We start from the raw sequence: 19,477 nt of genomic DNA, 5'->3' as shown, positions 1-19,477 counted from the left end.
TCTTATTTATTTAGGATGTAACGCTATATAATGATCTTGTGTACAATGCACCAAAATATTGCCTTGTTTGGGAATCAAATATTATGTAGGTTGTAATTTTTTTCGAATGTTATGAAAAGCAAAACTTTTATTAAACATTGATTTTCAATTTTTTTTTAGAAATACACCTTTTGGATCTTGGACAAGGAAAAATGCACACCTTATTAGCACAAATATAGAAAAAACTATATGCAGCTTTGATAAACCTGGAGTATTTGTTGTTGCTGCTGCAGTTCCAGTATGTTTTATATATTTAGTTGTTAATAATTAAAAGTAACAAAGGGTGAAGTTGATGACTTTATAAAGTTCCCTCTTTAAAAAAATATTTTCAATTTTATTTATTTCAGAGATTTTTAGTAGCACGACTAAATGTCATATGGCATGTACTTGCATGTTATGGTGTATATAAACTGATAGTAAGTGACCAAGGTTATGGAGTTTTTACAATCCTGATCCTGGCTAAATAACAAAATTAGCAGGAGTTAAAAGCCAGGTCCAGGATATTGTTTATACATTATAATCAAGGCTATCTATACAACAGGCCTTAAAATCTTTACCAATATCAATTTCAGTTTTGTGAGCAATGTATCCAGCAAATTAAACACACCCCATTTTGCTGGGGTTTTTAATCTTCCATGCCTCCACAAGAAATTTAAAATATTGTCATACAGTTGAGAAAATTTAATAAAAGATAATAACAAAGTAATAACAAAGTGTAGGGATTCAAAAAAATACAAAATAATAACAAAGTGTAAGGATTCAAAGAAAATACAAAGTAATAACAAAGTGTAGGGATTCAAAGAAAATACAAAATGATAAGAAAGTGTAGGGATTCAAAGAAAATACAAAATGATAACAAAGTGTAGGGATTCAAAGAAAATACAAAATGATAACAAAGTGTAAGGATTCAAAGAAAATACAAAATGATAACAAAGTGTAAGAATTCAAACAAAATACAAATGATAACAAAGTGTAGGGATTCAAAGAAAATACAAAATGATAACAAAGTGTAAGGATTCGAAGAAAATACAAAATGATAACAAAGTGTAAGAATTCAAACAAAATACAAATGATAACAAAATGTATGGATTCAAAGGAAATGCAAAATGATAACAAAGTTAAGAGATTCATAGAAAATACAAAATAATAACAAATTTTATGGGTTCAAAGAAAATCTTGCTCTTCTTATTCCACAAACATTTTTGTGTAGTAAACTACACAAAATGTGTTTGGATCACTTTGCTATTTAGTTCATTGTTATGAATTTAGTGAAATGAAATTTTTTTTTGTTTTACTTATAATTTGTGTCACTCCATTAAACTTTATCATTCCATGTTTAGTTAACAATCCATGATTAAAGGTAATAATTGGTTTTGATGGTAGAGTGCAATTAAATGTCAACATATCTTTGGCTGCTTCCCAAGATACTGTTTTAACTGTTGAAAGATTTCTTTGCTTATATTTCTTTTTGCTGCTCTAGCTTCTATTGATATATTATAATAGGAATGTCACTTTTTTTAAATTAGAAACCCAATTACTTGTCATTTACCACAGTTATACAAGTTAGTTATTAAGTCTTATTGTGTTTTTTGTTTTTGTATTTTTTAGTTTCAACTGAATCAATACTATTATCTATATATGTAAATTATCAAATGTTTTTGCAGCAAGTGAAAATTTCTTCTGCATTTTATGCAGAAGATATAAAATAATTTCTGCATTTTTGATATTACAAACTGTGCTTGAAAAGAGTTAGAATTGATTGAAAAGGTAACATTAATCAAGTTATTTAAGATTTTTCTTTTCTTTTAGATCTCTCCTAAAAAAATCTGTGTTCCAGTATGTTTTACATTATACCCTATCTTGGGTATCTGTGATATTTTGGGTTTGACTCAATCTGCAAGTACATCTCTGTAATGTCACCCAGCAAACCAACTTTGTGTGTTCAGAACTGTGATAAAATGATCTATAAATGTAGCATTTTTGGATTTGAAACATGACATCATTTAGCAAAATGCTTTGAAACTTCGGAGTAGCATTTTAAAAAAATATGCAAGAGTGGGGTGTTAAAAAATCTATTGGTTTTTGTATTCATTTGTGATTACTTTTCTTGATATAATCCTTTTTAAAAAAATTCTGTATTGTCTTTTAAGTTGGTTTTTAGTACTTTTTGATCAACTGCCATCTATCAACATTTTTTGCCATTTCATAGTTACTTAATAATAAATTTGGATCCTCTTTCTAAGGAATGTCTATTTGGCAGCACCAGTTGCCATATTTAATTGAATTTTGTGTTTGATTAAACTGCCATTTTGTCTTCAACATTTTCATGTTAAATGAGATATTTTGAGCATTTTATATAAATTTTTTAACTTTAAAATTGTTTGTGTTTGCGTTCTGGTGTGACAAGTATATAGTTTTTAGTATGTCCGAAAGTCTCAATGCATTGTCATCCTGGTGGAATGAGTTAGGCTATTGAATTTCTAGTGCACCCCTTAACTTCTATTTTTGGTGAGTTAAGTGTTTTGTAGTCCAGTAAAATTGTTTACATAAAGTTTTTATCTTGGTTTGAAAATTTGGTGAAAAGAGTTTTTTTTTTTCTTTTTCTTTTGTTTATTTCTTTAAATATAGCAGTCTGTTATGATTTTCTTGACAACCATCTGTTCTACATTTGCTTGATTATTTGCATTCATTGCCAAAATAGTTATTACTCAAACAATGATGATATGATTTTGCTTATTCCCATCTTTTACTTACTGCCATGGACTTGACTTTATTGCATTCCTAAACTTTGAGTTTATCATTTCAAATTTGATTCAAGATACCAGATACAAGAAAGTTTGTCGTTGCTTCTCCCTTTTTTATTTACAGTTGCAAGTTTGTTATTTTTTTAATATTGTATCAAAAGGTGGTCCATTGCCTTTGTTGTGGCTAATTGTACCTTATTGACCTTTTCTCAACATTTAAGATTTTTGTTCCTAAGGTTGGAATGAATTAATTTAGTCAACGTTGTTTGATTTAGTTTCAATAAATTTCATTTAGCTACCATTTTCAATACTGCTCATTGTGTTGTTCAATTGTTTGAAACTATTTTCTGCTATAAAATTTTGAAAAGAAAGGAGGGTATTTAAAACGCAAGAATAATAGTTATAGATTTTAATTTGAAACTCAAATCCAAAACTTTATTTGAATATTGCAATTTATACTACTACTTTTGCCCTATAATATTTATCCTGAGAGGCATTATACTGGTATTGAACTTTGCTGATTGCCTTGTTAGCTGGTATTTTTGATAATACCATTATCTAAGGTTAAGAGGCGTTTTAGATATGTTGTTTTTAACTTTCTCATTGACATTGCCAATATCAATGGTAATGCAATAAAGTTTTTTGTTATTTGTATTTGTGGCCATGTTTATTTATGTGTGGGGTTTTAAATTTATCAAGTAAAAATTTTAAATTTTTCATCAATGCATTTTATATTAATGATTGTCATCTACTTCTCACAAGTGCAGATATCTTTTAAAACTAATAAATAATATGGACTGATTCTTCCAAAATATTTTTAAATAAATTAGAAATGGTTTGTTTAGGTACCTGTCAAAATTCTGATTTATTTTTTTAAATACTTACAGTTTTAACAAAAGATCAACTTCAACTCTTGTTACTTTAAAATGGTTCTTGTTAATTTTCAATTTTACTTTTTATAGAGAGTTTCAAAATACTTTTTAGCCTCCAGTTATCCCTGATGCTTTTGATTTGACGAGAAGCTGGTATTTTGCTCTGGTATTTGCAATTGTGTGGCTTTTTATTACATTTTTAAAACTTGCTACAAGGTAGTTTTTGCGTTACCATAGTTTAAGTATATTTTGAAAAGGAAAAAATTTATGAATTTAAATTTGTAATCAAAAATTTTTTTTTTTTATAAGTTACTTGCACAAGATTTTGTATTTAAATTTCTATAAGTAAAAAAAAGTTTTTGTATTTAAATTATTTGTATTTAAAGTAATTTAAATACTAAACCTTTTGCAGGGCTTTTACAGAATGCAAGTTTTTTTGTAATAAAAAAACTTGCATTCTGTAAAACTTAATAAATTAGATTGGTATCCAATTCACCTAATAGTTTTAAACAGGCTAGTTTTCATTCTGCTTAAGTTTTAGGTTAATGTACTCATCAAAGGTAGAGGTTGATGTATATCTCAGATTGATATACATCAACCTCTACCTGAGTTTGTGTATATCTACCTGAAATAGATTCATTGTGCTAATTTTTATTATTTTTTAAATGTTTTGTATTTGGTGTGCAGGTTAGAATATAGAAAAGATGTTTTTGGAATTTCTTTGTGGAAAAAAATTTCCTGCTGGAAAAAATTCTATTTAAAAAAATAAGTTAAATTAAAAAAAAAAATAAGTCAAATAAAAACAATAAAATAAGTTTAATAATTATAAAAAATAAAAGTTTTTGTTTTTGATACTTATTTTTACCCACAAAATGAAAAATTACGTGTTGTTTTTAGTTATATGAACATACCTGAATGGCTAAATATGAACCAGATTTTGGCATTAGGAGTTTTTTGTGGAATTTTAATTTCAGGAATGAAAATGGAATTACAAAAAGTATGTTTACTTTCAATATTGATGTTTTATGCATTAGTTTTGTTACCAAATGATTTACATTTATTTTTTGTTTAAGACATCTTGCTCAATATTGGGATTTTTACTGTATTACTTTGGAGTGGCATTTTTTATGTGGCACCTGCTAAAAGTGGCACAGTTTACTGGTGCTTTTGATAAATTCTTCAGAAAAGAAAGAAATTTGTATGCCTTTTACATAATGCTTGGATGGTGTAAGTTAATAGTTATAATAAAAATATATTCAATAAATAAATAAAAATATACAGCTGTATATGTACAAGTTATATCTATATTTATATTAAGTTTAACTCACAGAATTACAAAAAAGTTTTGTATTTATGTTATGCATTTTAATTTTACTATTTTTAAGATATGTGTGTGTATATATAAATTTAGTAAAATATTACACCAGATTTTAGTTGTCATGGTCTGTGTTAAAAAGTTACATTGTCTTTGTTTACAAGTATAATAAATGTATTGGAAGCCATTATAGTTAATAATTATTTATAAAACTGCAATAGATACTTCAAAAAATCATAAATAACTTTATAATTTATTAAAGTTAATAATTGGTATAGTTCATATTGTTCATTTTTAAAATCTTTTTTGAATTTATTTTTGTTACTTGAATTTTTTTCATGTCTTACAATATAATGAGGATTATTCCTGGCATGGTCATTTAAACAAAAATAGTCAGAAATATTTCAGACTATTTTCCTGATTTTTTTTTCTTTCTGATATCCTATAATATTTTAATGTTGAATTTAATGCTGCTGCCATTACTCATTCATGAGTGTTTGACACAAAAATAATGGCAGCCATTACACCTGAGTTAATGCCAAGAATGAGTTGCAACACATTTTGTATCAGAAAATGTGAACAAAAGTTTATGCAAGTATCTAACTTATGTAAACTCCAATTTATGTAATGTTTAAACATATATCAAGTTTTACAGTTTTTAAAATTTCGAATTTTTAATTTAAAATTTTAAAAGATTTACTTTTACTTTAAAATTGAATTGCGGCAACGTTTCCTTATTTTTGATTTATAGAGTTTATTTGTCATTTTTTAAAATCTTTCGTTTATTAAATAGTTTTAAAACTTTCATTGATAATACACCTTTTGGCTGAACTGGTTAGGTCGCAGCATTCTGAAGTGAAATGGCATGGTTCAAATCCTTGCTCTTTTACATTTTTTAGACACACTAAACTGTCAATTATATTTGGCAGTTTAATGTGTCTTAGTATCTAAAGTGATTAACTTGCTGCGCTTCCAAAGTACAACATGAGGGTTCAAATCTTTTCGCTTGCACATTAATTTTTTATTTTTTCCAATTTTCTAAAATACAAAGTAAAACATTTTTAAAGTTCTATTGATGATATATAGAGGTATAGTATACTATACCTCATATAAAATAGTAAAGGTATAGTATACTATAGCAAACAAAAGGGAGAAAGTTTTTTAAAAACTTAAAATTGCAATAAACATCAAAACAGGGGTAGAAATTTTTGTGTGCATGCGATATCACGGCATCACGATAGAGATACTTGAGTTATTAATGAGCTTGGATGATTAGTCAAGTGTACATTGAAACTAATTTTCTTCAAAATTAAATAACGGGGCAAAGTTCCTAATAAGCTGTGGATGGTCTGGAAAAAAATTTTATAAAAACTTAATAGAAACTTAATAAAAAAAAAAAAATTTTCAAGTCTGTGCCTATTTTTTTATAGAAGTGTACAATTTTACTATAAGAAGTTATAAAGTATTGAACATTAATTATTAATTCAAAACAAAGATTTGACAGATTTTTATTTTCTACCACTAAATAGCGGTTCGGGCAAGAACTACCAAAGCATTTAAAATTTTTTAAAGTTATGTTATAAATTACTTTTTTATTCATAACTTTAAAAAATTTATTTGTCTGCCATTATAGCTTTTCTTCAGCTAAAAAATATTAAAGTAAAGAATAAGTATAGAAATGTCGGGAATAAACTCAGACCCAGACCTGTATTTTACGGGTCCGAATAAACTCACTCTTACCCAGACCTGTATTTTACGGGTCCGAAATACTAGTTTTTGATTTTTATTTAAAAAAAAAGTAATAGTCAGAAAAATAAGATAAATTTCTGATATTTTTGACTATTATTTAACAAAAAATTATTTTAATGATGTTCATGACAATATTAAATTTGAATTTGAACATTGGTGTCATTTTTTATCAGACATACTTATCAATCAATGATTTATTATTGTAAATACCATCCTTATCAATCAATGATTTATTATTATAAAACTAGCATTTTTGATCTATGGAAAGTCATAGTGGGTCTATTTTCCTAACCTTATTAATTAAAATTTTTAACTGATCATTATCGCAGCATTATTTTGATTTTTGCAAAAATAAGTTATTAAAAAGACACTAATTATACTTTATTCTACTTCAGTTAAGGAAGCTTTTTTTTTGTTTGTTTGCTTTGTTTTTATTTTCTTTGCAACTCTTTCCTAACCCTAAACTTCAAAACATGTACCAAAATACGAACAAGTATATGGTATAGCATATGGTAAATTTGAACCCCAAATCTTTTGCTTGTGAACCAAGCATTTACAACCAAGAGATTTTTTATCAGTAATCTTTTTATAGGTCTGAGGACTTGGTTTTTGATTTAAAAGGTAAACATCTGACAGAGGTTTAAATATCTGTCAAATAAATTCTAAGTGTTAAGAAGGTAAATCCTAAAATAAATATTACTTTAACAAAAAAACCATAGCTAACTGTTATCATTTATATTTGAATATATCCCAGAGCTTATTTTGTTTAATGAATAAAAATCAAATGCTATTTGTTATATATAGATATCAAATTAATCAAAAAGTAAAATTTTTATAATTAATAATCTCAACTTAAATAGAAATAATGCTAAAAAAATCATTCATCAAGATACATTGTTTGTATCTTGATGAATGATATGAATGATGAAAATAAATAGTTGACCTTCATATTGAATGTGAATTGAAAACTATATTTAACTTCATTTAACTTCATTCAACTTCAAGTTCATTACTTCTTAAACAAAAAATGCAAGTGAATTGCTGTTGGTTTACTTGTAACTAAAGACTCATAAAAACACATTAAAATAGTTAATAACTTATGAATATAAAATAAAATAATTAAAAAAACTATGAATGATAATAGAAATGATAAGAACTTTGCCAGCTAAATTGAGAGTTCATTAAATATAATAACAATAATTAAACAGATTATTATTAAGAGTATAATCAGAGAACTGTATTGAGCACCTGAGCTTGTATTAGCTTCATTTTCAGCTAAAAAAATTGAAATAAAAGGTATATTAATATATACTAAAAGTTAGAAAATTTACAACAATGTTATGTCAAAAAATAACTATAGCTTACCAGTTTGTTTTCATAAAGATTTCTGGAAAAATATAAAAATTTGCTTCAACAATTATCAGCAATATATATCTTTAATTTTTTATTTTTAAATCTTAATTCACCTCCCCAACGCCAAGAAAGCCATTGCAGTTGAGGAGGCTATTTTAGTTATGGTTGCAACCCTCTCAAACAAGACAAACAAGGCCGCTTGTTCGTCAAGGTTTTTGAATACCTTTTGAGTTTATAGGTTTTAGAATATCTCAGTTAGCTCACATATATATGTGTTATAAAACTATTTTTTATAAATTTCTCAACTCTGTTATTGCTATAGATTTGGTTGAAAATGTTTCGTCGGGGAAATGATTTAGGTAGATGGAGACCCCAAAATTTGCTGATATCCATCTGAATATGAAGTAACCTTAAAAGTTAAATGTTTTTTTAAATAAGTACTAAAAAAACTTATCTAAAGCCCCCTATTACTTTTTAAATAGCAGACATCACTCTATGTAAGCTAACATCTCAACTATCTTAGTAGTATTATACATCACTCTAAAAACTGAAAAAAAGTAATCATCAAAAATAACAGCTTCAGTACAAGCTTTGGAGTTTTATGAAAGTAGTTGTATTAATATACAATATTCATAGGTGTAACTGTGACAGAAAGCAAGGGCTGTGAAGTCAGAGTCGCGGAGTCGGGTTTGCAACATTTTTAGCGGAGTCGGAGTTGCTAAACAAAATTGCGCTTCCAACTCCAATAGTAAAACTTCTCAATATTGCATGTGCATGTACAAAATATTCAACCTTTAAAAAAAATTTCATATATTTGTCAAAAAAATTTTTTTGAATTATCACGTAATATTTTTTGAAAAATTCAAAGAATTTTTCAAAAATTTTGCTGTGGAGTCAGAGTCAGAGTCATACTCTGAAAATTTCAACGATTGGAGTCAGAGTTGGTACTTTTTTTTTATGACTCCACATCCCTGCACAAAACTGAGTTGATAATTATTATCTATTGTTTAAAAGTTGTGTATCCAACTATTATCAATATTATGAGTATTTATTTTCAATAACTTTAAAAACCAAAATATTTTAAATGGCTTAAGGGAGAAAAGGTATAAATGCCAAAATCACAAAAATAATACTAACTATTGGTTTAAACAGCCAAGTATATAATAGTAATAATAATAATAATAATAATTATGATAATAATAATAAAGACCTAAAGTTATTAAATTTAAAGGACATTTTTAGTTAATAAACAACTATAATCTACTAAGCAAACTCTTTAAATACAATTATAATCCGTTAAGCAACCTGTATAATGAATCATGGTGATATCAAGAAATACCTAACAGCTTTGTAATCAGTTAAGTATTAATGAAAGCATTAAATCACTTTTTATGAATGTAATTTTTATAAAAGTAGCATAGAAATAGTATTTTAACAATATTATTATATGTGAGTGTTTACATTTAACAATATTATTATATGTGAGTGTTTACATTTAACAATATTATTATATGTGCGTGTTTACACTTAAGGCATTGTGATAAAAATAGGTAAAAGTCACACAACAAAAGAAATAATTTTAATAACACAATCATAGCAAAAAGTTTGTTAACATAAAAAAACAACATACAAGCACAAAATAATAATTACACAGTTAACCGTTAAAGCTGGTTTTATAAAGTTACCAGTAAACAAAATTATTCTTGCCTTAGTTGTGTCCAATTTCATTTTCTTCCTAACTTTTGGGCTTATAATGAAGTAAAATTTACATCATAAAAATTCACATCCTTAGAATATTGTTTTAACAGAAGCCTACTGTAGGCAAATCAAAATAGCACAACTAAAATAATGAATAGTGTTAATAAAATTTGAATTAAACATATTAACACCTTTAACATGTTTAATACAAATAATACATTTAAAATTTTTAAAATAATGTACCCTGTAATAAATGTTTATCTTTTTTTTTTTTAAATAACTAATAAATGATCTTTTTTTTTCTCTTAATTTTGATTCACTTCCAATATGGCTGCAAGCAACTACTATTAGGTTGGGAGTTACTAGAAAATGAAGAATAGAGTTAAAAAATAAGAAGAATTGAAAAAAAGGAAACAGTTGACAGAAGACTTGAAAAGTTGTATGTTGTTTGAGTTAGGAAAACATGAAGATGGGAGAGAATTCCAAAAAGTTAAAGTGCTGGGAAAAAAACTAGACAAAAGATTTTAGAGCATGCAGGGACAGATATAGTATAGTATATAGATTTTTCTAAATAATGGGTTAAGCAAGAATGAGTTTTGGTTGATGGAACTAGAAATCATAGCTCTTTTGAGCAGCAACCATGATAGTATTTGTAGACTAGAAAAAGTGATGCAAATTTACAAGGATGAGAGCAAGGCTCAAGCTTAGCATAGAGCAGGTCCAACCATTTACAATGCGTTTTTGAAATTTGTCTAGAAGAGAAAGAGCATCAGAAGAACCAACCCAAGTATGACAATAGTATTCCATACAAGGGCAAATAAAAGATTTGTAGAGGTAGAGAATGGAATCAGGAGCAAGAAAATGGCAAGCATGATGACGCAACCTTAGCAAATGCTAACTTTGCAATTGATGGCTTCTTTTCAGTTCAGTGTTTTCCTTAGTAGAGGTAATAAGATCAGTTAATGACACTGTTGAAGATTTTCTCAAAGTCTCCTAAGTCTAACCTTTGAAATAAGATACAAGATTTAGTGAATTGAGAATAATGGAGCTTAGCATCAGACAGTGCTTTCTTACCTCAATTTCTTGCAATAATAAATGTGCACTTGTTCTCAAGAGAGTTGTTCTTTTGAAATAGATAAAAAAAATGATTACAATTGGATATAGTAGCTGCACAAAAAGGTGAAAGCCATGGAGTAGAATAAGGATTAATTTGGAACTGATGAGAAGGAATAAAAGCTTTCATTCCTGCCTGGATCCAGGAGGTTACGTAGGAGGCACATTTATCAGGGGAGAGAGAAAATACATCAGCCCAAGGACCATCACCACGAAAATTACTAAAAGAATCTCAGTCAGCTTTAGGGTAGTAGTAAGTAGTGCAATGATAGGGCAAGTCCAAAGAAGAAGTACAAGATGAAAGGTTTGTAGAGATCAATGCATGGTCTGAACCAACTAAACGAGAAATTAAACACACGCTAGGATCAGAGGTAAGACACAAATCAAGAAGTTAAGGTAAGTGATCAGTGTTGTCTAGAAAATGAGTCACAAAGTTAACTATCTGAGTAAGAGATTGAGAAATGTAGAAGTTGTGGGTTTTAGTGCCATCAGGGTTAGGGTCAGCTATTCAGTGTGATGAGCATTAAAGGTTCCAATAACAAAAATATTGGCGGAGGGGTAAAGAGAAAGGGCATGGTCGATTTGATCAGAAATTATATCTAAAAGAGTACAGTCTTGGGAAGAAAGAGAACAATAAAGAACAAAGAGAAAGGTGATAGAGTGAAGGGGTGCTAGGCAGAAGTACATAAAAGAATGGTCAAAGGATTCGAACCTGATTTTACGACAAATAGGTGATAAATGTGCAAACCAACACCATGGCAGAGGTTGAGGCAGAACAGAAGCATACATAAAGTAACTTATGGGTGAATGAACACTTCCATAGAGTTCAGACAGAACACAAACATACAAATAGCAACTTAAGGGTGAGTGAACACCGCATCCAGTGGTTTAGACTGAACACAAACATACATATATAGTAAGTTACAGGTGAGCTAATACTATATGCTATAACTAAGACACATACAACTATATAAAAGAAAATATTCATGAACACAAAAACAACACTGTTACTAAATCCTTTACTTTACATAATCTTGATGAATGTCAACGCTGTTACTAAATTTTCTACTTTACATAATTTTGATAAATGACAACAGTTACTAAATTTTCTACTTTACATCTTTTTGATGAGTGGCAACACTGTTACTAAATTTTCTACTTTACATAGTCTTGATGAATGGCAACACTGTTACTAATTTTTTTACTTTACATCTTCTTGATGAATGGCAACACTGTTACTAAATACTCTACTTTACATCTTTAATGGTTATCATTTGCTAATGACCTCTCATAAAAATAATTTATACAATTCATTGCAAATTTAGCATCTTCTAAAGTTGTTTCTCTTTATTGTGCTTGCCATTTTTTTAATTTTGAGTCCATTCCTAACTTCTAAAAAAAGTATGAATAAATTTGACTTTGTATGGAAAACTGTTGCCATATTTAGACTGTTTCTTCCAATGAGATCTTCTCTCTTTTAGACAAGGTCCAAAAACGCATTGTTTATGTTGTTGAATCTGTTCTAGCTGCTAATCTCAGTCTTATAGTCTAATCAGTCTCAGCCCCATTCTTTCACAAATTTTGTCGCAATTACAAATTTCTAAATCTGAGTTTCAAGAAGATTAGACTTTCTTTTAAGAAATAAAGTACACAATGAGAACACACTTAATACTTTAAAGTCAGTAATTTTTCACACTCAAAAAACTTTTATTTGTTTATTTCCTTTAATATCAGTGCTTTAAAGGTCTCTCCTATCTTCATGTTTACCTGATGCTTTCAATTTACAGTTTTTTAAGTTTTCTGTCAACTGTTTCCTTGCTCTTAAATTCTCTTCTTAGTTTTTCGTTAATTAGCAGTTGCTTGCAGTCACCATTTAAAAAAGTTGGAAGTTAATGGAAGAAAAAAGATTGTAGAGCAAGATAACGATTAACAGACGACTTAAAGGATTGCAAGTTATATGAATCAGGAAAGCAAGATGAAGGAAGTGAATTCCAAATAACTGGTTTTTGAGGAAAAAAACTAGACAAATTAGAGTTTTTTGAGCACTTAAGAACAGTCACAGAAAATAGATGAGACTTAATTGAATGGCGAGTAACACGAGAATGAATTTTAGTAGATGGCACAAGAAACACTAGCTCTTTAGAGCAGTGCCCATTATAGTATGTGTAGAAAAGAGAAAGAGAAGCAACATTACGACGATGTGATAATGGTTGGAGGTTGGCTGCAAGAGCAGGTTCAACTATGTTTACAATGCGCTTTTGCACCTTGTCTAAAAGGGAAAGGGCATCATTAGAAGATCCACCCCAGATATGGCAACAGTATTCCATACAAGGCTGGATTTGAGATTTATAGAGATAGAGAATAAGAAAGTAAGAAAGTGTCAAGCTTGATAAAGAGATGCAACCTTAGCGGGTTCTAATTTTGCAACAGATTAGATACATGGTTTCCAAGAAAGATCGGAAGTAAGAGTTAATCCTAGAAGATGAAGAGTTGATGACTCATCGAGTACATCACCGTTCATAAATATAGGAAGATCTAAGTTATTGCGATAATGATTGGCTGAAAAAAATTGAGTTTTATCTGTATTGAAGTTCACCGGTTACTGTGAGCCCCATGCTGTAGCAGAAGTAAGATCCTTTTCAAGCTCAAATGCCCCCTCCAAGCAATCAGAGAGTGTTGGCTTCTTATCATGACAAGAATAAATGGTAGTATTATCAGCAAACAATGCCACCTTAGATGTGAGAATATCTGGAAGATCGTTAATGTAAATTAAAAAGAGTATAGGGCCAAGGATAGAACCTTGAGGAACCCTTAAAGTTACAGAATAAGAAAATGAGTGCTGTCCATCGAGGACAACTTTTATACTACGATTGGAAAGGAAGGATTCAATAATCTTAAAGATGTTGCCAGATACACCATAAGAAGAAAGCTTATGGAGAAGACCAGCATGCCAAACTTTATAAAAAGCTTTAGAAATGTCAAGAGCAATGGCCTTAACCTCTCCACCTTTATATATTGCACAATAAAACCTATTGGTTATTACTGTTAGCAAATCAGCTGTTGAATGAGAAGATCAAAATCCATATTGATAGTCAGAAATTAAGTTATTAGATTCAAGATGAGAAATTAAGTGTTTGTTAATTAAAGATTCAAAAACCTTGCTTATGATAGGAAGAAAACTAATGGAACAGTAGTTAGACGAATCAGATCGCTCTCCAGAATTTTAGGTAGAAATAACAGATGCCGCTTTCCAGCAGGCTGGAAAACAAGACTCTGATAAGCACTTGTTGAATAGTTTTGAGAGTATAGACGACAGTTCCGGAGAACACTTCTGCAAGACAATGACAGGTATGTTGTCCGGGCCACAAGCTGTAGAAGAGTCTAAGCAGGAAATCACTTTAGATACAGAAGCTGGAGTGATGTGAATGTCAAGTATTATATATATATATATATATATATATATATATATATATATATATATATATATATATATATATATATATATATATATATATATATATATATATACATATATATATATATATATATACATGTATATATATATATATATATATATATATATATATATATATATATATATATACATATATATATATATATATATATATATATATATATATATATATATATATATATATATATATATATATATACATATATATAAATATATATATATATATATATATATATATATATATATATATATATATATATATATATATATATATATATATATATATATATATACAGGGTGCGGAAAAAGTTCCCGTACAAAAATATAAACAGCAAAAACAGCAAAAGTTCCTGTAGAAAATGAGAAACAAATTTTACTTTAATTTAAAACAAAATAATACTAAAAAATACTATAGTAATATGAAGAAATACAAAAGAGTACTAAAAACACACTATATATTGAAAGAAAACACTATACAGATATTTTTTTTAAATTATACTTTTGTACGGGAATTTTTTCCGCACCCTGTATATATATATAATTTATATATAAATATTTCCATAGTTTATTGTTTCAGTTAGCTCTATGGATTTCAAATTTATACTTTAGACCAAAACCTAATTAGTAGGCTCTTAGCACATTCAATGAATATAAAAAAAGTGCTCAAACGACAAAATAGTGTTTCAGCATTATGCAGGCTGTTATAACACACCACATAGGACAAGTGACACATCTCATTCAAAATTTGTTAAAAGTAACTGATAAATATATTTAAAAACAAACAACTTCAAGAAGCTTTCATGAAAATATGTATTAAGAAGAATACTAAAAATAATTAAAATAACCTATTTATTCTGCCAGTCACAATTTTATCTGGTTCTAGAGTACTCAACAAAACAAAAAGCTAAAAAGCTATATCCAATATTCACTATCAGTCCTTTAAGGCTTATCAGTAATGCTATTTTTTAATGAGGTTAAAACTTGATTATAAAACTAGATAATATAAATTTTTCCTGCAGATATAGGTTGGCTCTCTCCTTATATATTTTGCACACTTTAGTTAAATATATGTGTGTATATATAAATATGTGTGTATACACACACAGATCTTGCAAACATACAGTATGTATGTTCGATTCCAACTCCTAATGTATGTGTGTGTATATAAGTATATATATATATATATATGTATATATATATATATATATATATATATATATATATATATATATATACATATATATATATATATATATATATATATATATATATATATATATATATATATATATATATATATATATGCTTGTTTTTATAAAAATAAAAATTGTTGTTGTAAAAATAAAAAAAGTGTTTTACTATTCTGTTTTATTCTTTAGGTGTTCCTGCTTTTATTTCAGGAATGGGAGGTGGTGCAGTATTTCATGAAAGAGAAAAATCACAGAGGTGCTTATGTTATGAAACTTTTATTTAAAAACTTGTATATATATATTTGCAAATAAAAAGCATATATCAATTACACAATATAAAAATCAATTTAACTAAATCATTTAAAAATTTCTTATCTTTATGATGGTTATATCAATATCATTAAATAGATTAGAAATTTTTCAATATGGAATTATGAAACTTAGCGCTTAGATTATGAAAAATATTTATTAATATTTTGGATTAAAGTTTTTAATATTTTGTATTGTTTTAGCAAACAAGGTAATATAACAAGGTAGTATAACATGGTATCATTAACAATATACAGAAATGGTTTTAAGTCTTGTTGTTGATAAAAAACAAATACAGAAGGAGACTGGTAGCTAAACTCTTAATCACAATGTTCAAAATATCCATTCAATTAGAAAAAGAGTTGTCAAGAACATAAATTTTTGAGAACATAATTTAAATGTAGTGCTACTAAGTATATAGTAGGTTTGGTATCCATACATTTCAATATCTTCATTACTTTTTACAGTAATACAACTGTGTGTTAATTGTGCCTAACAGTTTTTGATTAGTTTTAGTTAGGCTGAAAATTATTTTCTAAAGCAAACCTGAAGCTGTCCAATACATGTTTTGAAGTTATAGGGTTTGGAATTATAAGGATTTAATTATAAAGTTAAAAGTTATAGGAACTTAATAGATTTATAAATAAAGATAAATAATAAAAAAACTAATATAAAAACAAAAAAGCTTGAAAAAAAAGTTTCTTAGAGATGCAACTTGATCAGCATAAGAGCAAGGTATGTCTGGGCCAAGTTTAGAAAACAAGCTCCAGTTTTAACAGAAAGAATTTTTAATAGAAAGAACTTTTAACAGAAAGAACTTTTAACAGAAAGAACATTTTTACAGAAAGAACTTTTCACAGAAAGAAGTGTATCATTAACGAATAAAGTAAAGTTATACATAGAAGTCCAGATTGTTATGATATTTGGTTGTGAAACATGGGCAATAAAAGTTGATGGTGTCCAGCATCTTAAATGAAAAAAGATGAATATTAGATGCTTATGTGGCGTGACTTTAATAAATAAGAATAAATACAACGATCTTGAACAGAAGTTGGGAATAGTGAGTGTGTCTGATAGGGATTGGGAATAGTGAGTGTGTCTGAAAAATTAGCAAAAATTTTCAAGTACTTTTATGAAGTCATTTATTATGAAATTGAAGATATACTAGAAGGTTATATATCTGTTAAATCTTTACTTAAATGATTCATAATACCTTTCTATGCAGCACTTAATATGATGGCATTATTAGAAAAGACTTGGAAAAAATAGCTTTTTTGGATTAGAAGTAATAAGTAAATTCCTATAAGTTTTGTATATTTTTTCAGTTTCAGTTTTTCGGCTGAGGTATTTAGTATTAGAATTTATAGTTATAATAATTATAGAGCTAAAATGAATTTTGTCGTAGACTTATGGGTAAGGATTTATTTATACAATTTAGTATGTAAAAAAAAAAAAAAAAATTGAACATGATCTAATTAGTGGTTTTACTATAAGTTATTGTTTGATATTAAAAAAAAAATTCTGAAAGATTTTATATACAATTTATATAAATAATCAAAAGCAACTGTTGTAATAATTTTTTTTTTTAATTAAAATTTTCAACTTTTTTAGTTGTTGGATGTCAATTAAAGGTGGCAGTGTAATTGGCTATGCCACTCCTACATACTTTATCATTTTGGTTGATTTTTTATTAAAAATATTTAATTTATTATTTCAAAAGTTTGACAAAAATTGTTTTAACCACACTTTGTTTTTTTAGCTTACAAGTTCTTTGTTTTCCTTTAGCTTACATGCTTCTTGTATTACAAAGGTTTAAAGAGAACACCATTTCGTATGGAGATATACAATTATCCTAAGCTTGTGTAATAAAATATTTTTTATTTTTAAAATATATATTTAAGTATGCATAAATAATAAACTAAATTCACCTCCTCAAGGCTTCAGAGGGTCACACCAGTCAAGAAGGTTTCTCTCTCTCTTTTTATATATATATATATATATATATATATATATATATATATATATATATATATATATATATATGTATATGTATGTATGTATGTATGTATGTATGTATGTATGTATGTATGTATGTATGTATGTATGTATGTATGTATGTATGTATGTATGTATGTATGTATGTATGTATGTATGTATGTATGTATCTATGTATGTATCTATGTATGTATGTATGTGTTAGTGAAAAAAGTAAATGCAGTAAAATATTGTTGCTTAAAGCATATTAAACTACCATAACATAAAAACTAAAAAAGATATTGAACAAATTTTTTTTTTATTTGTGAAAAAAAATTTTTTTTAAACAAGTCTTGGCTATTTCTATATATATCTATTGGATAGCATACTGAAGCCTAAAATTGTATATAAAAACATTATCAAACATAATAACAAAAAATATCAATAAAAAAACTGCACTATATAAAAAATTAAAGCAACAAAAATAACATCTAAGCTAGTATTTAAAATATCTCTCATGAACTTTTTTGCAAGCAACACATCTTTTTTTGCATTGATTATACAAGATTGTTGCAGATTTCTCTTGGAATTCTTTTTCAAACCATATCTAATTTTTGATTTAGGCTGTTTATGGATCGTATTTGCACCTTGATTAATTCTTTGTCCACCCAAGCCCACATAGATTCAATTGGATTCAGATCTGATGATCGAACTGACCAGGGCAATAAATCTACTTTATTTTCTTTAATCCATGATTTTACTGTACAAGCTGTGTGGGGAGGTGTCAAATCTTATTGAAATAAGATGTCTGTTAGATGTCTTCGGGCGTCCGATGCCCACTGGGATCATTTTTGAGCTCAGTATATCAATTTAACCACAAAAATAACAATATTTTATCTTTCAAATATTTATCAAAATGAAAAAATCATATAAAAAAGAAATATGGGGCTAGTAAGACAGTCTTACAACATTTTAATATATTAGTCCATATGTTAGTCCATAGACATCATATTAGTCCAACTTTCAAATATTGGTCAAAATGAAAAAATTATATGAAAAAGAAATATGGGGTCAGTAAGACAGTTTTACAACATTTTAATATATTAGTCCATATGTTAGTCCATAGACATCATATTAGTCCATCTTTCAAATATTGGGGCCAGTAAGACAGTTTTACAACATTTTAATATATTAGGCATATATTAGTCCATAGACATCATATATTGAAATAAGAAATATGAAAGTTTATTTTTTATTCTTGTATTTTTTCAAAGTGCATTTCAATAAAACCCCTAATATGTGCAACCTTATTTTTAACACTCATCATTACACAAGCAGAAAAACATTAGGCCACACTAGGCTGCACATGTGATCAACTTTAAATTACACTCTCATATATAGATAAAAATTTACAACCAAATTTTTTGAGCTCAGTTGAGCACAGTAAGTGCTAGGTTTTTAATTATAAATGATATCCAATCATAGATTTTGCTTTAAAAAACTAAGGAAGAGGCATAAAGACCAGTTTTCGATTTTTAATCACTTAAATCTTGTTGAAATCTTTTTTAAATAGCACTTTTAATGTATTGTGCAAAGTTTTGAAACATTCTATGATGACTATGTGATTTTAGTTTAATAGTTTTTTT

The 19,477-nt window shown here is 27.3% G+C and overlaps 1 protein-coding gene across 2 annotated transcripts in view; it reads left to right on the top strand.

Annotated features, from left to right (window-relative positions):
- The window catches only part of LOC101237879 (uncharacterized), a 69,853-nt gene that overhangs the window by 38,963 nt on the left and 11,413 nt on the right, over positions 1-19,477 (top strand). For both annotated transcript variants that reach the window (XM_065812267.1, XM_065812268.1), the window contains 8 exons: positions 15-85; positions 160-277; positions 3,768-3,871; positions 4,553-4,652; positions 4,729-4,882; positions 15,738-15,804; positions 17,469-17,535; positions 17,643-17,719. In XM_065812267.1, coding sequence (XP_065668339.1) covers positions 15-85; positions 160-277; positions 3,768-3,871; positions 4,553-4,652; positions 4,729-4,882; positions 15,738-15,804; positions 17,469-17,535; positions 17,643-17,719 — 758 coding nt within the window. The remainder of the gene's footprint in view (positions 1-14; positions 86-159; positions 278-3,767; positions 3,872-4,552; positions 4,653-4,728; positions 4,883-15,737; positions 15,805-17,468; positions 17,536-17,642; positions 17,720-19,477) is intronic.

Source organism: Hydra vulgaris, chromosome 12 (genome assembly GCF_038396675.1).
Source record: "Hydra vulgaris chromosome 12, alternate assembly HydraT2T_AEP".
NCBI lineage: Eukaryota > Metazoa > Cnidaria > Hydrozoa > Anthoathecata > Hydridae > Hydra > Hydra vulgaris.
Note: the sequence above shows the minus strand (reverse complement) of the source record. Positions and strands in the feature narration are given on the sequence as shown.